A 20,506-nucleotide genomic window follows, 5' to 3' on the forward strand; every position below is an offset into this window, starting at 1 on the left:
ACACACAAGCACGCGCGAATCGCACAAACACACATGCACGCACACAAAACAACATTCAGGCGATGTTCTATTATTTTTAACAGTCTTGACATCTGTTCACTGTGACTTTTGTCTGATATTATGGTAGAGGCACCTGGGATTCACATACGTTTCCAAGCAAATTGTTTTCACAAAGCATCATGATAGCGACATAGACAAATAAGATAAAATTAGATATTTAAAAGTCAATCAGCTTGAAAATTGCAAAATAATTCATAGAAACGTTCAAAGGCAATTTGTTGAAGGAAGAACATCGTTTTAAGAGGAGCTAATAAAATAATAGGAGAAAACAAAGGCCAAAGGCCCAATTATGTGGTTATGTCAAGCAAGTCTACTTAAGAAAAATTTGGAGGGATAACATTTGTCCATCAGTCTAACCATTTTATATTTTGCTTGTGCATGAGAAGGCAAATTTGGTGTGGTTAGGTTGTTTTCAGGTTGTTTTGACCGAAGAGATAAAGATGCTCGAACAAAGATTTGGACACGCATCGCCCTGATTATGCAGGTAGGCGTGCTAAGCGCAAATCCAACAAGTTAAAAAAAAAAAGAAAAATGCTTGAGATAAATAAGCCTTTTTTTAATCCGGTCAAATGTACTATACTGCACATCTCAGTACTCTAGTCACAAAAGTGTATTACTCCATTAGTTCATCCATTTTGAATATCTTTTTTTGGGTCACGAGCTGCTTATTACCACCACTTATTTGCTCATCAAATATTGCAATTTTAATGTATAAAACAACTGAAGATATGCATAAACACAACCGTTACCAAACATATACAGCAAAGTATTATTGAATGCAAGTGTTTCTATTGAGTTCAGGTAGATTCGATATTAGATTGCAATATTGACAGCTTGAATATGAACTTGACAGCAATAAAGTAAAATAGTAATGGAATAGCTGGAATGGAAAATAAGGATACATTTGAAGTTTGAAGTATGCAACACCAGACAAAGAAATTAGCCCATATGAAAAACGTGGTTCTGAAATTGCACTCAACTACAACTTCTTCGTTTTAAAATTAGGGGGATAGAAACAATGCCTACCATCTTCAACATTTACACTTACGTGATTTAAGTCATAGGATTAAAACTGAGATATACTACGTTACTAATAACAAATAGGTCACTAACCTAAAACAGGACCAGGAACTTCACAAGAAAATGTTACAAACTAACCTCTATCGGAGAATCCAGTTCATCCAGGATGTTCTTTTGACAGTGTATCTTCTGCATGGTCCCTGTGAAACTGCGGTCCATGACTAGCAAATTCTGACTAGCAGCTCTGTCCATTTTACAGTCACTTTTTCTGGAGTCGGTGGTTCTGCACACTTCGTAATTGTACACGTGCGGGAGGGTCCCCGTTCCCAAAGTATCCGAGTACCTAGGTGGATAGTACGGGATGACGGGCAGGTTGGAGTGGTACAGGACACGAGACTGTCTCCACCTGTACACTTTGACTGCTATAATGAGCAGCAAGCATGAGATGAAGAGGAAGGAGACCACAGCCAGCGCCAAGACTAAGTAAAAAGTCAGCCTGTCATTGTACTCCTTGTCGTGCATGCTCAAGTCAGTGAACTCTGCGAGCACCTCAGGGAAGCTGTCGGCCACCGCCACGTTCACAATAACTGTGGCTGAACGAGAGGGCTGCCCGTTGTCCTCCACCACAACAGTCAGTCTTTGTTTGACAGCATCTTTATCAGTCACTTGGCGGACCGTTCGGATTTCTCCATTGTGGAGGCCCACTTCAAACAGTGCCCTGTCTGTGGCTTTGTGCACTTGATAGGAGAGCCAGGCGTTCTGGCCAGAGTCCACGTCCACGGCCACCACTTTGGTCACCAGGTAGCCCACGTCGGCTGAACGAGGCACCATTTCGGCCAGCAGCGAACCGGTCGTCTGCACCGGGTACAACACCTGAGGGGCGTTGTCGTTCTGGTCCTGGATCAGGATGCGAACGCTCGCGTTGCTGCCGAGGGGAGGGGAGCCTCCATCTTGCGCTCTAACCACCAAGTCCACTTGTTTAATTTGCTCATAATCAAATGATCGAACTGCACTGAGAACACCGGTTTCAGAATTTAAAGAAACAAAAGTAGACACAGCACTGCCACTTATCTGTGTGTCCTCTAAAAGATAAGATATTCTCGCATTTTGATTCCAATCAGCGTCTCGAGCGGTGACAGCAAATATGGAGATGCCTGGAGAATTATTCTCTGCCACATAAGCTGAATAAATATTTTTATCAAATATTGGTGCATTGTCATTCACGTCTGAGATTCTAAGATGTAACTTTACAGAGCTAGAAAGTGGAGGTGTTCCAAGATCAGTGGCCGTAACCGTTATGTTATATTCCGGAACAGATTCTCTATCGAAAAACTGATCTGAAATTAAATTATAATAATTTGTCAGAGATGTCTCCAATTTAAAGGGAAGTTTTCCATCTATGGAACATTTTAGCCGTCCATTTCTATCAGAATCAACATCTTTTATGTTCAGAACTGCAACTGTTGTACCAGGAGGTGAATCCTCAGACAGAGGACTGGAAAAAGACATTATATTAATTAACGGAGCGTTGTCATTTACGTCAATAACATCAAATATAACTTTACTGGTCCCAGTAAATCCACCTTGATCTTTTGCTTCCACCCTAACTTCGTACTTTTTGTTCTTTTCAAAGTCTATTTGACCAAACACATAAATCTTGCCAGTGTTTCCATCAATATGAAAAATCTCTGCTGCGCTTCCTTTTGTTTGAGACAAACTGTAAGAGATGAGTCCATTTGAACCGCTGTCAGCGTCTGTAGCATTTACTGTAATTACACTCGTGCCTTTCATTGTGTTTTCCATAACAGTGGCCTTATAGACTGATTGGTTAAATACAGGTTCATTATCATTTGCATCTAACACATTTATTTCGATATTTACAGTGCCAGATCTCTGCGGTGTTCCTCCATCAAGTGCAATCAATTTTAATGACAAACGAGGATGTCGCTCCCTGTCTAAAGGTTTCTGGAGCACCATTTCAACATATTTACTGCCATCCGGATTTGCATGTTGATTTAAGATAAAATTATCGTTTGGTGACAAAATGTAATTTTGCAATGCATTTGGCCCCACATCTTGATCCTCTGCACTTTGCAGAGGAAAGCGCACTCCGACTGCAGCTGACTCACTTATTTCAAATAAAAGAGTTTTATCTTTATTTGGAAATACAGGGGCGTGATCATTAATATCCAAAACCTCAACAATTATTCTGTGCAGCTCGATCGGATTTTCTAAAATGATCTCAAAGCTGAAGCTGCATGGCGTCACATCTCCGCAAAGCTGCTCTCGGTCTATTCTGTCACTGACCACCAGGAGCCCTTTGTCTGTCTTCAGCTCCGTGTATTGAATGTTTTCTCCCGTCACGATGCGCGCTCGCCCAGCTATGAGTCTCTTCATGTCCAAACCGAGATCTTGCGCCACGTTTCCAATCACGGAGCCTTTTTTCATCTCCTCCGGAATAGAATAACGAATTTGACCACCTACCGTGGTTACCAAACGAAGCAGAAAAATGAGCGTTCCTACTTTCCGTATCCATCCATAAAACAACCTCCATTTTGTCCGTGAGAAAGAAATATGTCCGTGATTATCCATGATTAAAAAAAAAGAGAGGAGTTGTGTCCTTGTAATTGATTAATACGTCGTTTCCTGAACAATTTACTTCTTTACAATCAAACCAATGTGAGGCATGAGATTGCTGTTCCTTCACTTGCCCTCACCACTAACAAAAGACAAAATCTCTTCCAGTGCCTCGTCAATAGGGAGGACTGCATGACGACAACACCGGGAAAATCATATCCAAGCCAACAGCGTCTCTTAGAGTCTAAAACGTGTAAGAGCGAGCGACGCACAACAAAAGTAATGTCCACTCATAACTCTCAAAAGTACTTACAATATTCCCCTTGCTTCGTTTAAAAATATGTACAGAAAACACCTATAAAAAAACATCAAAAATGAATAACGTCTTTGAAAAAAAGACAAAACAATAATTTATTCTAATCTTCTGTTTAGCTATTCATGGGAGTTTAACAGAATACCATAAAAAGGTTGCACCAGGTGTGATATTATTATTATTATTATTATTGTTATTATTATTAGGTAGTCGTATTTGTCAGTGATTACCCCAAAAATCATTTTTAAACTCTAGACGTCTAACAATGCTGCACTGAAATGTCAAACTGGGCGACGGTGGGGCGCCTGAGTGATCCCTAAAAAAAAAAAAAAATCCAGCACCGTGGACAGCGACATTGGAGCTCGACGATTGGGAGACACGGAAACGTTGAATAATTGTTTGTCAAAAGTTTAAACTGCGTATTACCACGTTAAAATATAAAATATATTTTTTGATTTAAGTAACAATTACACATGTATACTAGATAAAATATTTGTGCTTAGAAGAAGATCCTCTTGTACGCTGGTGATTCCATGACACGAAAATACCCACAAATATATTTTAAATAATTAATTGTTGACAGTTTTATTTTGAAATTAGTTTTATTTTGAAACACGCATTAGAATGCAGCGTTCCTAACGTCCTGCTGTGGTTAATGGACTGACACAACGTTATAAAATGCTGGTTGTAGCAAATAGCTGACTAAAAGAAAGTGTTTTTCAACGTAACGTGGCATTATTTACTTTAAGTTATACATGCTGTTTCCGTAGCATATGGGATATTTTACAGAATGGGGTTTCTACTAGTGGGTTGTTAGTCCTCTCCCCGACACCTCTCCAGGAAAACATAGACTTCAACACTACAACAAGCAGGTTGCACTGAGCATAAACATCAATCAAACCAAAGTCATGCCCATCAATACCTCTATACCAAAACATATAACAATAGATGAGCAGATCCTAGAGAATACAGATGACTTCACAGACCTCGGGAGTATCATTCACTATGCTGGAAGAGCAAGTGACAATATTCCAAACCAGATCACCAACGCATACGCAACCTTAATAAGGCTTGAGAAAATATGGAAGTTAAACCAATACAGCAAACAAACAATTCTCAGAAACTACCAAAGCTAAAAAGCTTGAAATTCAAATAAACATTAGTCCTAAGTTCTATAACATGCTCTGAAATAAGAGTTTAAAATTACATTTTATATTTCCAATTACATTCAAATTATGTATCTTCTCAAAGACTATATTTTGGATAATAAACATGATTTCTTGACTTGTGGATTTGCAGGCCATGTGACCCCCTTGTATAATTGTGGACCCATGCTGACTGCCATATATATATTAGGAATGTTGAAGTATTCACTCACCAATGTTGACAACTGTGAGAAATTTCCAGACAGCTCCTTATTCCCATGTGGCAGTTCACCATCATCTCCATCCACACTCACCAAACTTTGACTCATGGCTTGCATGTTCTTCATGTCACTTTTTCTAGAGTCAGTGGTCCTGCACACCTCGTAATTGTACACATGCGGGAGGGTCCCAGTCCCCAAAGTATCCGAGTACCGCGGTGGATAGTAGGGGATGACGGGCAGGTTGGAGTGGTACAGGACGCGAGACTGTCTCCACCTGTACACTTTGACTGTGATGATGAGCAGCAAGCAAGTGATGAAGAGGAAGGAGACCACAGCCAGCGCCAAGACTAAGTAAAAAGTCAGCTTGTCATTGTACTCCTTGTCATGCATGCTCAAGTCAGTAAACTCTGAGAGCACCTCAGGGAAGCTGTCGGCCACCGCCACATTCACAATGACTGTGGCTGAACGAGAGGGCTGCCCGTTGTCCTCCACCACAACAGTCAGTCTTTGTTTGACAGCATCTTTATCAGTCACTTGGCGGACAGTTCGGATTTCTCCATTGTGGAGGCCCACTTCAAACAGCGCCCTGTCTGTGGCTTTGTGCACTTTATAGGAGAGCCAGGCGTTCTGGCCAGAGTCCACGTCCACAGCCACCACTTTGGTCACCAGGTAGCCCACGTCGGCCGAACGAGGCACCATTTCGGCCAGCAGCGGGCCGTTTGTCTGCACCGGGTACAGCACCTGAGGGGCATTGTCGTTCTGGTCCTGGATCAGGATGCGAATGCTCGCGTTGGTGCTGAGGGGAGGGGAGCCTCCATCCTGCGCTCTGACACGGAAGTGGAACTCTTTCAGTTGCTCATAGTCAAAAGAGCGCACTGCATGGATGACTCCACTTTCAGCACTAACAGACACATATGAGGAGACTGGCACTCCGTTAACTGATGAGTCCTCCAAGATGTAAGAAAGACGAGCATTCTGGTTCCAGTCAGCATCACTGGCTTTTACAGTGAATATGGAAAGACCTGGTATGTTGTTTTCCGCAATGAAGGCCTCATATGAGCTCCTCTCAAAGACAGGCGCGTTGTCATTCACATCTGAGATGTGCAAAGCCAGAGTGACGCTACTGGAGAGGGGGGGCACGCCCTCATCGGAACACATCACTGTGATATTATACTCACGTGAGCGCTCTCTGTCTAATTCGCTATCTGTCACTAAAGTATAAAAGTTATTTGTTGAGGTTTTTAATGTAAATGGTATGTTTTCATTTAAGAAACAAACAACATTTCCATTATCTCCAGAGTCTTTATCTTCGATATTAATCATGGTAACAACAGTATTGATCTCTGCATTTTCTGAAATAATATTTGACTTTGACATAATGCTTATTTTAGGCTCATTGTCATTGAGGTCTTGCACATCAACGATTATTTTGCACGAATCCGTGAGGCCACCTTCATCACTGGCGAGGATATTTATTTGATAGTTACGAGACTGCTCAAAATCAATTATTCCTATCAACGTCACTTCACCAGTTTCTTTATTGATGTCAAATAGGCTTCTAATATCATTTCGGGCATCGCTTATAGAATACGATATTTTGGCGTTCGTGCCCTGATCTGCATCAGTTGCGGAAACAGTTGCCACAATTGTGCCTACAGCAGAATTCTCCGTTACAATAGCTTTGTATGTGTGTTGTGTAAAAATTGGGGCATTATCATTAGCGTCTAACACTGTAACAAGAATCATCATCGTTCCTGACATACGCGGCTCTCCTCCATCCACAGCAGTAAGCACGAGAGACATCTGCTCCTCTTTCTCTCTGTCTAAAGGCTTCTTTAAAACCATTTCCACATTTTTATTTCCATCGGCGTTATTTTCCAACTTAAGAGCAAAATGACCCGATGGTTTTAATTCATAATTATTAACGCCGTTTGTTCCCACGTCAAGATCTACAGCCTTCTCTAAAACAAATTTAGCCCCGATGACCGCTGACTCGCTTATTTTAAATTTCATTTCGCCCCTGTTAAACGTTGGCGCATTGTCATTAATGTCAGTAACTTGAACTGTAATGCTGTAAAATTGCATGGGGTTCTCTAAAACAATTTGAAAATGTAAAGCGCAAGGCGTCGTTTGTCTGCAGAGCGCCTCTCTGTCGATCCTTTCTTTCAACAGAATGACTCCTCTGTCTCTATTCAACTCAACGTAATTGTCACCATCTCGGTTATAAATGCGCGCTTTGCCGGCCAGCATACGTTTGGTCTGCAAACCTAAATCATGAGCTATGTTTCCAACGAGAGATCCTTTGGGCATCTCCTCCGGGATGGAGTAACTGACCTGCCCGAACACTGAACCCACGGAGAGAGAAAAAATAAAGAGCAGCACTTGCCTTGCCATTGTTCTATAAATTCGACTATTTTCCTGCAAAAAATAAATACAAAAACATCTCATCAAATTAATACTAGTTTGATGAAGGTCTTTGCTAAATATCCATAGGAAAAAGGTAAATCCAAATGGTTAGATCGCGCTTTTTCCAAGAGCGTGATGGCTCGAATGCTCGTTCTTTGTCGTTTTCTTCTTCTAATATGTCCAAATAACATGGGCGGTTACAGCAGAAACCATCAGAGCCAGCCTGCCGCAGTTTGTGGTCTACAGCGGCCCTAAGAGTCCACTCAGGCAAACTGCAGGTCCCCAGCATTTATTTATTGTAGAGGCAATTCCTTATCAGTCGCCTGTGTATTCTAGCACCTTTATAATAGAGTTACAAAAAAAGAAGAAAATCAAGTGTTTTCCTAACTAGAAGAATTTAGATTACGACAATGTATTGTCATTAAATCTTTGGCATTCTGCACCTACACTAAGGTTCTGAAAAATATATAACAGCCACAAGCACTGCACCTATACAAAGGTCCTGAAGAATATATACCAGCGACAAGCATTCTGTCACATATGAACTTAAAAAAATATACTTTAATACAAACTAAGGTCCAGGCGACCAATCCATAAACACCAAACACACCCTCTGCTTGACGTTTGATGATGTTGATTTGTATTTTGCAACCTTGAATGGGTTACATATGCAAGAGTTTAAAATTATAATATTTGTTTCTTTGGGGAAAAAATTAATGATCATATTTTGCCAATTAAAACAAGAAAGAATTCATAAGACTGTGATAAGGTTGACTCTTGCCATGAAAGATAAAAAGGGTCTGAAGAGCAATCTCGTATTTGATACGTGTTCTAAAATGAATGCTACATTAGTGGTTGCAAATGTATGGTCTTTGTGTAAGATATGCATACTTGTTTTATTTTATTTGACCAACAATTAATGTTCAATATTATTTTACGGTTTAATTCGATGTATTTCCTTCTATTCATGTTAATTGTATGGTTAGTCTTGAAATATACGTTTCGTTTCATTTATTTCGATTGTGGGACCTTTGACTTCATCATGATGTCACTTCCTGTTTTTGCCTAGCTGTCGTGTCGTCAACCTATGATTAAACTGCGATAGGATACCCATGTTGGTCCGGCTGGCGTAAGTATCGCATATGCATTGTAATCTTTTTCTTTTCGTCGAACTTTTGCATGACTGAAACATATACTGTTGAAATGTTTTTTTGTATTGTTATACACAGACTGCTGTGCAAGTAAGTAAATACCTCTTTCCAGATGGCCAAAGAATTTTTGCATTTCCCCCATCTCACACAAAGAGAAAAACGGGAGAGGTGCATTAACCGGTGTCAGCTCGGACGGGCTACCATGAACGTTATAGAGTTAAAACAAGGTGTACTGATTTTTTATTTAGATATTAATTGTAAACTCAAGTTGTCATATTTAAAATAAAAAAAATAAAAATCAGGCCACCTATTGCAATTATTCAATGTGGAACAGTAAAATAAGTTTTTTATGAACCCCCAACCACCTTCCAGAAAATTAGTGTCTCAAAAGAAGTACTGGATTTGTCTAGTTATTTGCCACAATTTTAAACACGTTTCTTTAATTATTAATATGGTTAACTTGCATAATAAGCAGTGCTTGAAGTTATTAGCTACTTTCCCACACACTTTAATTCTTCACAAAACTACACTAAATTGGCCTTATGCACAAAAAGAGATTTCTATTTAAGATGCCATCCAATTAACAATAAGTTGATGGAAATGCCTCACTGAAAGCAATATATGTTATCAGACACAAAAAAGCGAAAGAATGGTGAAATACTGACTCACCAAGGTCGACATCTGGGAAAAGTTTCCTGACAGCTCCTTGTTCACATGTGGCGTGTCAGTGTCAGCTCCATCCACACTCACCAAACTTTGACTCATGGCTTGCATATTCTTCATGTCACTTTTTCTAGAGTCAGCGGTCCTGCACACCTCGTAATTGTACACGTGTGGGAGGGTCCCTGTCCCCAAAGTATCAGAGTATCGAGGTGGATAGTACGGGATGACGGGCAGGTTGGAGTGGTACAGGACGCGCGACTGTCTCCACCTGTGCACTTTGACTGCTACGATGAGTATCAAGCAGGTGATGAAGAGGAAAGAGACCACAGCCAGCGATAAGACCAAGTAAAAAGTCAGCTTGTCATTGTACTCCTTGTCGTGCATGCTCAAGTCAGTGAACTCCGAGAGCACCTCAGGGAAGCTGTCGGCCACCGCCACGTTCACAATGACTGTGGCTGAACGAGAGGGCTGCCCGTTGTCCTCCACCACAACAGTCAGTCTTTGTTTGACAGCATCTTTATCAGTTACTTGGCGCACCGTTCGGATTTCCCCATTGTGGAGGCCCACTTCAAACAGCGCCCTGTCTGTGGCTTTGTGCACTTGATAGGAGAGCCAGGCGTTCTGGCCAGAGTCCACGTCCACGGCCACCACTTTGGTCACCAGGTAGCCCACGTCGGCCGAACGAGGCACCATTTCGGCCAGCAGTGAGCCGCCCGTCTGCACCGGGTACAGTACCTGAGGTCCATTGTCGTTCTGGTCCTGGATCAGCATGCGAACGCTCGCGTTGCTGCTGAGGGGAGGGGAGCCTCCATCCTGCGCTCTGACCACCAAGTCCACTTGTTTAATTTGCTCATAATCAAATGATCGAACTGCGCTGAGAACACCGGTTTCAGAATTTAAAGAAACAAAAGTAGAAACTGGACTGCCACTAATCCGTGTGTCCTCTAAAAGATAAGATACTCTTGCGTTTTGATTCCAATCAGCGTCTTGAGCAGTGACAGCAAATATGGAAATGCCCGGAGAATTATTTTCTGCCACATAAGCGAAATAAATAGATTTATCAAATATTGGTGCATTGTCATTAACGTCTGATATTCTCAGATGTAACTTTGTTGAGCTAGAAAGTGGAGGTGTTCCAAGATCAGTGGCCGTAATTGTTATGTTATATTCTGAAACTGATTCTCTGTCAAAAAATGTATCTGAAACTAAATTATAATAGTTTGTCAGAGATGTCTCCAATTTAAAGGGAAGTTTTCCATCTATAAAACATTTTATTTGCCCATTTTGATCAGAATCTAAATCTTTTATGTTCAGAACTGCAACTGTTGTACCAGGAGGTGAATCCTCAGACAGGGGACTTGAAAATGATTTTATATTAATTACTGGAGCGTTGTCATTCATGTCAACAACATCTAGCATAACTTTACTCGTCCCAGTCAATCCACCTTGATCCTTTGCCTCTACCCTCACTTCATACTTCCTGTTTTTTTCAAAGTCAATAAGACCAGAAACGTAAATTGTGCCAGTGTGTTCATCAATATTAAATATATTGCCAGCACTTCCTTTTGTTTTAGACAAACCGTAAGTGATGAGTCCATTTGAACCGCTGTCAGCGTCTGTAGCATTTACAGTAACTAAGCTGGTGCCTTTAATTGTGTTTTCCATAACAGTGGCCTTATATACTGATTGGTTAAATACAGGTTCATTATCATTTGCATCTAATACATTTATTTCTATATTTACAGTGCCAGATCTCTGCGGTGTTCCTCCATCAAGTGCAATTAATTTTAAAGACAAACGGGGGTGTCGCTCTCTGTCTAAAGGCGTCTGGAGCACCATTTCAACATATTTACTGCCATCCGGATTTGCATGCTGATTTAAGATAAAATTCTCGTTTGGTGACAAAATGTAATTTTGCAATGCATTTTGCCCCACATCTTGATCCTCTGCACTCTGCAGAGGAAAACGCACTCCGGCTGCAGCTGATTCACTTATTTCAAATAAGAGAGTTTTATCTTTATTTGAAAATACAGGGGCATGATCATTAATATCTAAAACCTCAACAATTATTCTGTGCAGCTCGATTGGATTTTCTAAAATGATCTCAAAGCTGAAGCTGCATGGCGTCACATCTCCGCAAAGCTGCTCTCGGTCTATTCTGTCACTGACGACCAGGAGCCCTTTGTCTGTCTTCAGCTCCGTGTATTGAATGTTGTCTTCTGTCAAGATGCGAGCTCGCCCAGCTATGAGTCTTTTCATATCCAAACCGAGATCCTGTGCCACATTTCCAATCACGGAACCTTTCTTCATCTCTTCTGGTATAGAATAACGAATCTGACCACCTACCGTGGTAACCAAATGAAGCAAAAACATCAGCGTCCCCGCCTGACGTCGCCAGCCATAAAACAATCTCCATTTTGCGCACGGAAAAGGGCGAGGTCCTATATTATCCATTATCAAAAAAAAGAACGATCGAGCCTTGTGCATGAATCCGTTTGCTGCCACCAATTCAACACTTAATATCAAGCCGAGACCGTTGTTCATTCACTTGCTCGCACCACCAACAAAAGACAGAGAATCTCCCCCAGTGCCTCGTCAATAGGGAGGACTGCATGACGACACACGGAAAATTTATTTACAGGCCAACAGCGTCTCTCAGAGTTTAAAATGTGTAAAAACAGGTGCTGCGCAGCACTCAAAACTGAAAGTAATATACAGTATTATGTACAGCTGAAAGCAAACTAATTCCCAGTGCGTGCAAATTTAATAATTATTGTGCACTACTAAGGCTCCAATGAAAATGGATTTATAAAATATATGCCCCCCAAAACGAATAAAAATGGAGAAAGAAATCCCTGCTCGCCTATATTACACATGAATCTAACAAATCAAAGTCATAACTAAAGTATTACATTAAATTGCAGCCACTATCAAATACGAATCGATTTCATCATCACTACTGAATGAGAAACGCAAAACCACAAACGTGTACAAATAAGCATTCATTTCCAACACGGTGCTTATGAAATTTTAACAATAATTCTGCAAAGTTATCATCATTATCAGGCCTTGAACCACAAGGCATTCAAATGCACATAATAACTATTAATTACTAATAAATCATTGACAAGTGCAAGCAAATGTATTGTAATATCAAAATGAGTTATCGCCATAGTGGTACCATGGACAGCGACTAAAACCTTGCAACGCAATGGAAACGTTTTTGATTTTTTACTTAGAGAAAAAATGTGAATTTGTGATGATTACATTAAGAGGCTAATCAAAATATTTGAGTGACTTTTCTTGTCTTAATTTTAAAAAACTGTTATCATTATTTTTTTGTTAATTATATAAAAGACACATTCTCAAACAATGGGTCACAAACAAAAATGACATGATGCTCGAGTTCCAACAGGAACATATATTTTCAGGCAAAAAAAAAGCAAAAGAGCGAATCCTAAATTTGACCAAGATTTCCCAAGTGTTCATCTTCCTGCATTGAGAATTAAAATTGATGAAAATTTCATTGCACGTGATGAGTAAACTAGAGCAGCATTGTTGTTTTACTCCAAGGAGTGTGAATCATTTCTTCGAACTTGTTAGTTTCTTCTAAAACGTCAGATTTATTTTCTACAATTTAAATATTTTATTTAGCTATACACCCTGAAGTTCCTTAATGTTTTCTGAAATACATGACTGCAAGCTATATTTATGTTTAACATTTACGTTAACAAAGTTTCATATAGGTTACTATTGGAATATGTGGTTCGTTTGTCAGCTATAACAGTTGGTTATGAATTCAAGACAATTAACTGGTGGGACTTGAAAATCTGTTGTGCCACATAAGTGAAGGAAGTTGCAAACAGGACCTCAAATAAAATAAGAAAAAAAGATTGATGAACATTTTTGACTCACCAATGTTGACATCCGTGAAAGGTCTTGTGACATTTGTTTGTTCTCTCGTGGCATATCACCATCAGCTCCATCCACACTCACTAAACTCTGACTCAATGCTTGCATATTCTTCATCTCACTTTTTCTGGAGTCAGTGGTCCTGCACACCTCGTAATTGTACACATGCGGGAGGGTCCCCGTCCCCAAAGTATCCGAGTACCGTGGTGGATAGTACGGGATGACAGGCATGTTGGAGTGGTACAGGACACGAGACTGTCTCCACCTGTGCACTTTGACTGCGATGATGAGCAGCAAGCAGGTGATGAAGAGGAAGGAGACCACAGCCAGTGCCAAGACTAAGTAAAAAGTCAGCTTTTCATTGTACTCCTTGTCGTGCATGCTCAAGTCAGTGAACTCTGAGAGCACCTCAGGGAAGCTGTCGGCCACCGCCACGTTCACAATGACTGTGGCTGAACGAGAGGGCTGCCCGTTGTCCTCCACCACGACAGTCAGTCTTTGTTTGACAGCATCTTTATCAGTCACTTGGCGGACCGTTCGGATTTCCCCATTGTGGAGGCCCACTTCAAACAGCGCCCTGTCTGTGGCCTTGTGCACTTGATAAGAGAGCCAGGCGTTCTGGCCAGAGTCCACGTCCACGGCCACCACTTTGGTCACCAGGTAGCCCACGTCTGCCGAACGAGGCACCATTTCGGCCAGCAGCGACCCTCCAGTCTGCACCGGGTACAGCACCTGAGGGGCGTTGTCATTCTGGTCCTGGATCAGGATGCGAACTGCAGCCACAGAACTCAGCGGAGGGGATCCAGAGTCGCGGGCAGTCACGTTAAAGTCAAAGAACTTGATTTGTTCATAATCAAATGATCTGACTGCGTGGATGACACCATTTTCAGAATTGACGGAGACAAAAGAGGACACAGCTACTCCATTAATTTCTTTCTCCTCCAGGAAGTAAGATACTCGGGCATTCTGGCCCCAGTCTGCATCATTAGCGCTGACCGCAAACATGGAAAAACCGGGAGAGTTGTTCTCTGGTAAAGTATTACTGTATTCTGACTGATGGAATTTGGGTGGGTTGTCATTCATGTCTGATATTTTAACATTGATGTTTTTACTACTAGACAGAGGTGGAGAGCCTTGGTCAGACACTGTTATGGTCACATTATATTCAGGGACACTTTCCCGGTCTAAGAAGTTTTCGGTGACCATGGTGTAGTATCCTGTTAATGAAGACTCAATTTTAAAAGGGACGTCAGTGTTAATGGAACACTTTACGACACCGTTGACGTCAGAGTCTTCATCATTCACATTAAACACAGCTACAGTTGTACCTGGGGGAGAATCCTCAGGTATGGACTGAGAAAAGGACATTAATTTAATAGTGGGGACATTGTCATTCTCATCAATTATGTTAATGAATACTTTACATGTGTCCGTAAATCCTCCGTGATCAATAGCCTGGATGTTTAACTGATAACTCTTCAATTTCTCAAAATCTAATTGACCTAAAACTTTGATTTCCCCCGTTTTAACATTTACATGAAATAGCTGCTCTGTCTCTTTGGAAGAACGAGTGGAATATGTAACGTCACCATTGAGGCCTGCATCAGCGTCATTAGCACTAACTGTTGTGATCAAAGTTCCCGAAGGTGAGTTTTCTGGCACATCTACTTTATAAACAGGATGAGTGCACACTGGGGCGTTATCGTTTACATCCATCACAGTAATTTCAATTCTTACTGTCCCTGATCTGTGTGGCTCTCCACCATCTGAAGCAATCAACATGAGTGTGAGACTCTCCTCTTTTTCTCGGTCTAAAGGCTTCTGTAAAACCATTTCCATGAATTTTGCTCCATCAGGTTGGCTTTGTATTTCCAATTTAAAATTATCTGAGGGTTTTAAAACATATTTATGAATATCATTAATACCAACATCAGAGTCATCTGCATTCTCGAGTGAGAAACGAGTTCCCACTACAGCATTTTCAGCAATGTTCAAATTAATTTCTAACCGGGGGAAGGAGGGGCTATTGTCGTTAATGTCCACGACCTCCACTGTTACACGATAAAGCTGGATGGGATTTTCTAAAATGATGTCAAAAGTGAAGCTGCAGGGCGTCGTCTTTCCACAAAGCTCCTCTCGGTCGATGCGTTCTTTAATCACAAGTGTGCCTTTGTCTCGCTTTAAATCAACATATTGTCGATCTTCTTTTGTAATGATACGAGCTTTACCTGCTACTAGTCGGCCAACATCCAAGCCCAAATCTCTCGCAATGTTTCCAACAAAAGAGCCTTCCGCCTGCTCCTCCGGTATGGAATAGCGAGCCTGTCCAGCCACGGAGCGCAGCTCGCTCAGACAAAGAATCACAAACAGTGTGCGCCATCGGCCTCTGACAGCGCGCATCCGCATAAAATCCATCGTGAAATCCACAAAAATATCACGAGAACATTCCTCCAAAATAAAAACAGGCGCTCTTCAATTGAAAAAGTCAAATTAACCAAGAAAATTCACGGAAAACGTCTCTCTTCAAATGTCGAGCAGATCGTCGTCCTTCTCACCAGGCAAGCTCTATAAACAGCGCAAGAGGAGAGGAGAGGAGGACTCCTGCACGGATTCGTTTCCCTCTAATTCAATGACGTGTCACTAGCGGCGCTCAGAGCATTTTCACAGTAGTGCACGGTTCTGAATAAATCTATCACCATTTTAGACTATAACACAATAAAGCCTACGTTATAAATGACTAGATATGCGAGTAAAATCTTTAAAAATAGTTGAATGTTCATTTAATTCAAATGTAAATATGTACGTTTGAGGTTTCGACTTTACACATAAGGAATATTTTCGCAGGACGTAACTTTTATTTTGAAATGATGAATGGTAGATTGAAAATGCTCAGCTATAAAAATATATATATATATGTATATATTACCGAATGAATTCGACACTAACGTTCTTCACAATTGTATCAAGATTTATGCAATTCTGGATGCAATCTTTATCTTTATTTTGTTACCTTGTATCTTGTGACAGTTAAGTGTTATGGCACACTTATGGTTCTTTCAAAACTAATCTAAAATTAACGTTTATACATGATCACACAGATATATTAGGTGTATGTTTTGGGTAGTATTTGGAATTAAAATCCCAGTAATATTGAAAGACTACTATGGTGAAAAATATTCTCCTCGAAATGTGATCATATTTCTTATTCAAATTCGTAACACTTGAGCAGTTTGGGGATTGAGGTATTTTTTAAAAATCTTTTTGCAAGATAAGTCATATTTGGCATTAAAAGATCTGATTTTCTTTCTCTTCAAAACGTTAATCTTGCAGCATAAAGGACAATGAGAATGATTGATCATTCAATTAGCCCCGAAAGTGATTAAAGTTATCATAAACTCAAATAGCAGTATGGATACAATAATTCACTCCAAGTATAACAGATAAGTTATTGTAAATGAAGTAAAGATTAAAAAAAAAAAAAGTACGACAATTCACAGTTAGACGGAACTAAAAATATGTCCACTGACTATAAGGTACAGATCGAGTGGCTGTCTATGGTTCTGAAACCACAGGACTAGTTGAATGCACTCTGTACAGCTCGAAAACAGATCAAAAACGTCGAGAATATTAAATAATGGGGAAAACACACACACTCATGAATCACCAAATGCTGATCACAAACATGACTAACATCAGTCTTCAAATGTCAGTCTGCATTGCCGAATGCAGATATAGACTGGTGGTCTATGATGGACATGTAAACTGGTCAATATTGTTTGTGAATACATCATGAGGATTTCCCTCGGTGCAACCGAACTATTGTCCTCATTCATGACAATCAAGAAAAAAAAAAGCTATCAATCTATCACTGATCTTGTGTGACACTTTGTACAAACAGAAATAATGTATAATATTAATTAAAGTTAAGCATATCATGTATTTTTCCTCTTACTCCTATAGCAAGTAATATTTGCACTTTGAGATAGTCTAACAAAAATGCCGGGATTAGGTTGCCGAAGTTAAAGTTAAGAGAATTGAATGTAATGAAGAACACTTCACTAAGTTACATCTGCAGTGGAAATCCACCAGAAATAAAAGGATGAGAAAGATGTGCCAAAAATTGATGATTGAACAACTAATCTCTTTGTGAACAGACAAAATGAAAGCAGGCGTCTAAAAAACTTCACAACGAATGAGTCGCTATGACAGCTATACTTGCGCAGGGTTTCTTCAAGAACTGAAAGATATCAACTAGCTGCAATGTTTGGGGGTAAGCACATTCCACTCTTAAGATGGAAACAGTTGTCATTAATAGAAAAAGAGTTTGAATGACTGATATTTCATTCAATCTGTGAGAAGTATCAGTGGCACAATCATGTAAAAATGTAACATTTTTCACTCACCAAGGTTGACATCTGTGAGAAGTGTCCTGACAACTCCTTGTTCACATGTGGTGTTTCACCGTCAGCGCCATCCACACTCACTAAACTTTGACTCATGGCTTGCATGTTCTTCATGTCACTTTTTCTAGAGTCAGTGGTCCTGCACACCTCATAATTGTACACGTGCGGGAGGGTCCCCGTCCCCAAAGTATCCGAGTACCGAGGTGGATAATACGGGATGACGGGCAGGTTGGAGTGGTACAGGACACGAGACTGTCTCCACCTGTACACTTTGACCGCTATGATGAGCAGCAAGCTGGTGATGAAGAGGAAGGAGACCACAGCCAGCGCCAAGACCAAGTAAAAAGTCAACTTGTCATTGTACTCCTTGTCGTGCATGCTCAAGTCAGTGAACTCTGAGAGCACCTCAGGGAAGCTGTCGGCCACCGCCACGTTCACAATGACTGTGGCTGAACGAGAGGGCTGCCCGTTGTCCTCCACCACAACGGTCAGTCTTTGTTTGACAGCATCTTTATCAGTCACTTGGCGGACCGTTCGGATTTCCCCATTGTGGAGGCCCACTTCAAACAGCGCCCTGTCTGTGGCTTTGTGCACTTGATAGGAGAGCCAGGCGTTCTGGCCAGAGTCCACATCCACAGCCACCACTTTGGTCACCAGGTAGCCTACGTCGGCCGAACGAGGCACCATTTCGGCCAGCATCGTGCTGCTCGTCTGCACCGGGTACAGCACCTGAGGGACGTTGTCGTTCTGGTCCTGGATCAGGATGCGAACGGTCACGTTGCTGCTGAGGGGAGGGGAGCCTCCATCCTGTGCTCTGACAATAAATGTCAGCTCTTTGATTTGCTCGTAGTCATATGAACGAACAGCACTAATAACTCCGCTTTCTGCATTAACAGACACAAATTCACTAACTGGACTTCCTCCAATTTCACTCTGCTCCAACATGTAGGAGACACGAGCATTCTGGTTTTCATCCGGGTCTTTGGCAATCACTCTTAAAACAGAAATTCCTGGCGAGTTGTTTTCTGCAATGTTTGCGCTATAAATGCTGATCGGGAAAACAGGAGCGTTGTCATTTATGTCCGAGACTTTCAAATTAAAAGTTTTTTTTGTAGAGAGTGGAGGTGAGCCGGCATCCGACGCAACAATTGTTATGTTATATTCCGACACACTTTCACGATCTAAATTTGCGTCAGTCATCAAAGCAAAATAATTTCTCACATTGGATTTGATCCTAAATGGAACGCGGCCTTCAATCGCGCACCTCACGTGACCGTTTTCACCAGAATCCAAGTCTTTTACATTGATGATACCAATAGTGGCACCGACGGGAGAATCCTCTGACACGGGACTGGTGAAAGACATTACATTTATGAGAGGGGCATTATCATTTAAATCCATTACTTCTATTTCGACTTTTGTGGACTCAGTAAGTCCACCTTCATCTTTCGCTTCAACCATGAACTGTATTGTTTTGTCTTTTTCATAATCTATTTGTTTTGCTATTGCAATGCCGCCTGTCAACTCATTTATAAGAAATAAATCCGCTATTGCAGCTTTTGATTTTGAAAATGAGTATGTTACTTTTCCATTCGAGCCGCTGTCAGCATCAGTGGCATTCACGGTCAAAACGTGTGTGCCTTTTAGTGTATTTTCATTCACTTTAGCTTTATATAAAGTTTGATTGAAAACAGGCGCATTATCGTTCGCATCTAAAATTATGATTTCTATATTTACTGTCCCTGATCTCTGTGGATTTCCGCCATCTACTGCCAATAATTTTAAGGCGAGTCGCGGCCGTACTTCTCTATCTAAAGCTTTCTGAAGCACCATTTCCACATGTTTTTCTACCCCAGGACTGGCGTGTTGTTTTAAAAGAAAATTATCACTCGGGGTTAAAATGTAGCTTTGCAAGCCGTTCACACCCTCATCAGCGTCATACGCACTCTCCAAAACAAAACGGGAGCCAAGCGCAGCCAATTCACTTATTTCAAATTCTAAATGTCTATTTTCAAAAGTGGGAGCATTGTCATTTACGTCTAACACTTCGATGGTCACGGGATGCAATTCCATGGGGCTTTCCAATAAAATCTCAAAGGTGAAGCTGCACGGCGTCACGTCTCCACACAGCTGCTCTCGATCTATCCTCTCGTGGACAACCAGGAGCCCTTTGTCCACCCTCAGCTCGGCGTACTGGATGTTGTCCCCTGTCACGATGCGGGCCCGCCCAGAACGGAGTCTTTTCAGATCCAAACCGAGATCTTGGGCCACATTTCCGATAAGCGATCCTTTTTTCATCTCCTCTGGGACTGAGTAGCGGATTTGCGCCCGCGTTGCATTGAGAAAAAAACACCAAAAGACAAAGAGGGAGGCTGCCCGTCGCCATATTCCACGACGGTTTAGATGAATATCTTTCCACTCCATATTAAAAGAAAATTATTCCAATGAAGTGAACGGATCAAAAAATGACTAGGCACAATATCATCCTATTTTAGCTCAATTGTTGTACCTTGTTCACGCACAGCTCTCCTGTGCCGAATGGCAGCTACAGAGGAGGGAGCCACACTAAAACAGAGCACGAAATATCCATTTAGCATGTAACGGCGCCCCTTAGAGTCCGATATGTGAAATGTAT

General features: G+C 41.1%; 1 protein-coding gene across 26 annotated transcripts in view; it reads right to left on the minus strand.

Moving 5' to 3' along the window:
• LOC133154375 (protocadherin gamma-C5-like) overlaps positions 1-20,506 on the minus strand; it is a 211,091-nt gene that overhangs the window by 82,371 nt on the left and 108,214 nt on the right. Inside the window, exon 1 of one of the 26 annotated variants that reach the window (XM_061279145.1) lies at positions 17,872-20,397. The exons of 21 other annotated variants lie outside the window; for them this stretch is intronic. In XM_061279145.1, the coding sequence (XP_061135129.1) occupies positions 17,872-20,295 (2,424 nt within the window). In that variant the 5' untranslated portion in view covers positions 20,296-20,397. Of the gene's footprint in view, positions 1-1,218; positions 3,816-5,348; positions 7,901-9,562; positions 12,116-13,471; positions 16,029-17,871; positions 20,398-20,506 lie in introns of those variants that run through there. 4 more of the 26 variants (XM_061279199.1, XM_061279025.1, XM_061279082.1 and 1 more) reach the window with 4 other exon arrangements.

The sequence above is a fragment of the Syngnathus typhle genome, linkage group LG1 (genome assembly GCF_033458585.1).
Source record: "Syngnathus typhle isolate RoL2023-S1 ecotype Sweden linkage group LG1, RoL_Styp_1.0, whole genome shotgun sequence".
Taxonomy (NCBI): Eukaryota; Metazoa; Chordata; class Actinopteri; order Syngnathiformes; family Syngnathidae; genus Syngnathus; species Syngnathus typhle.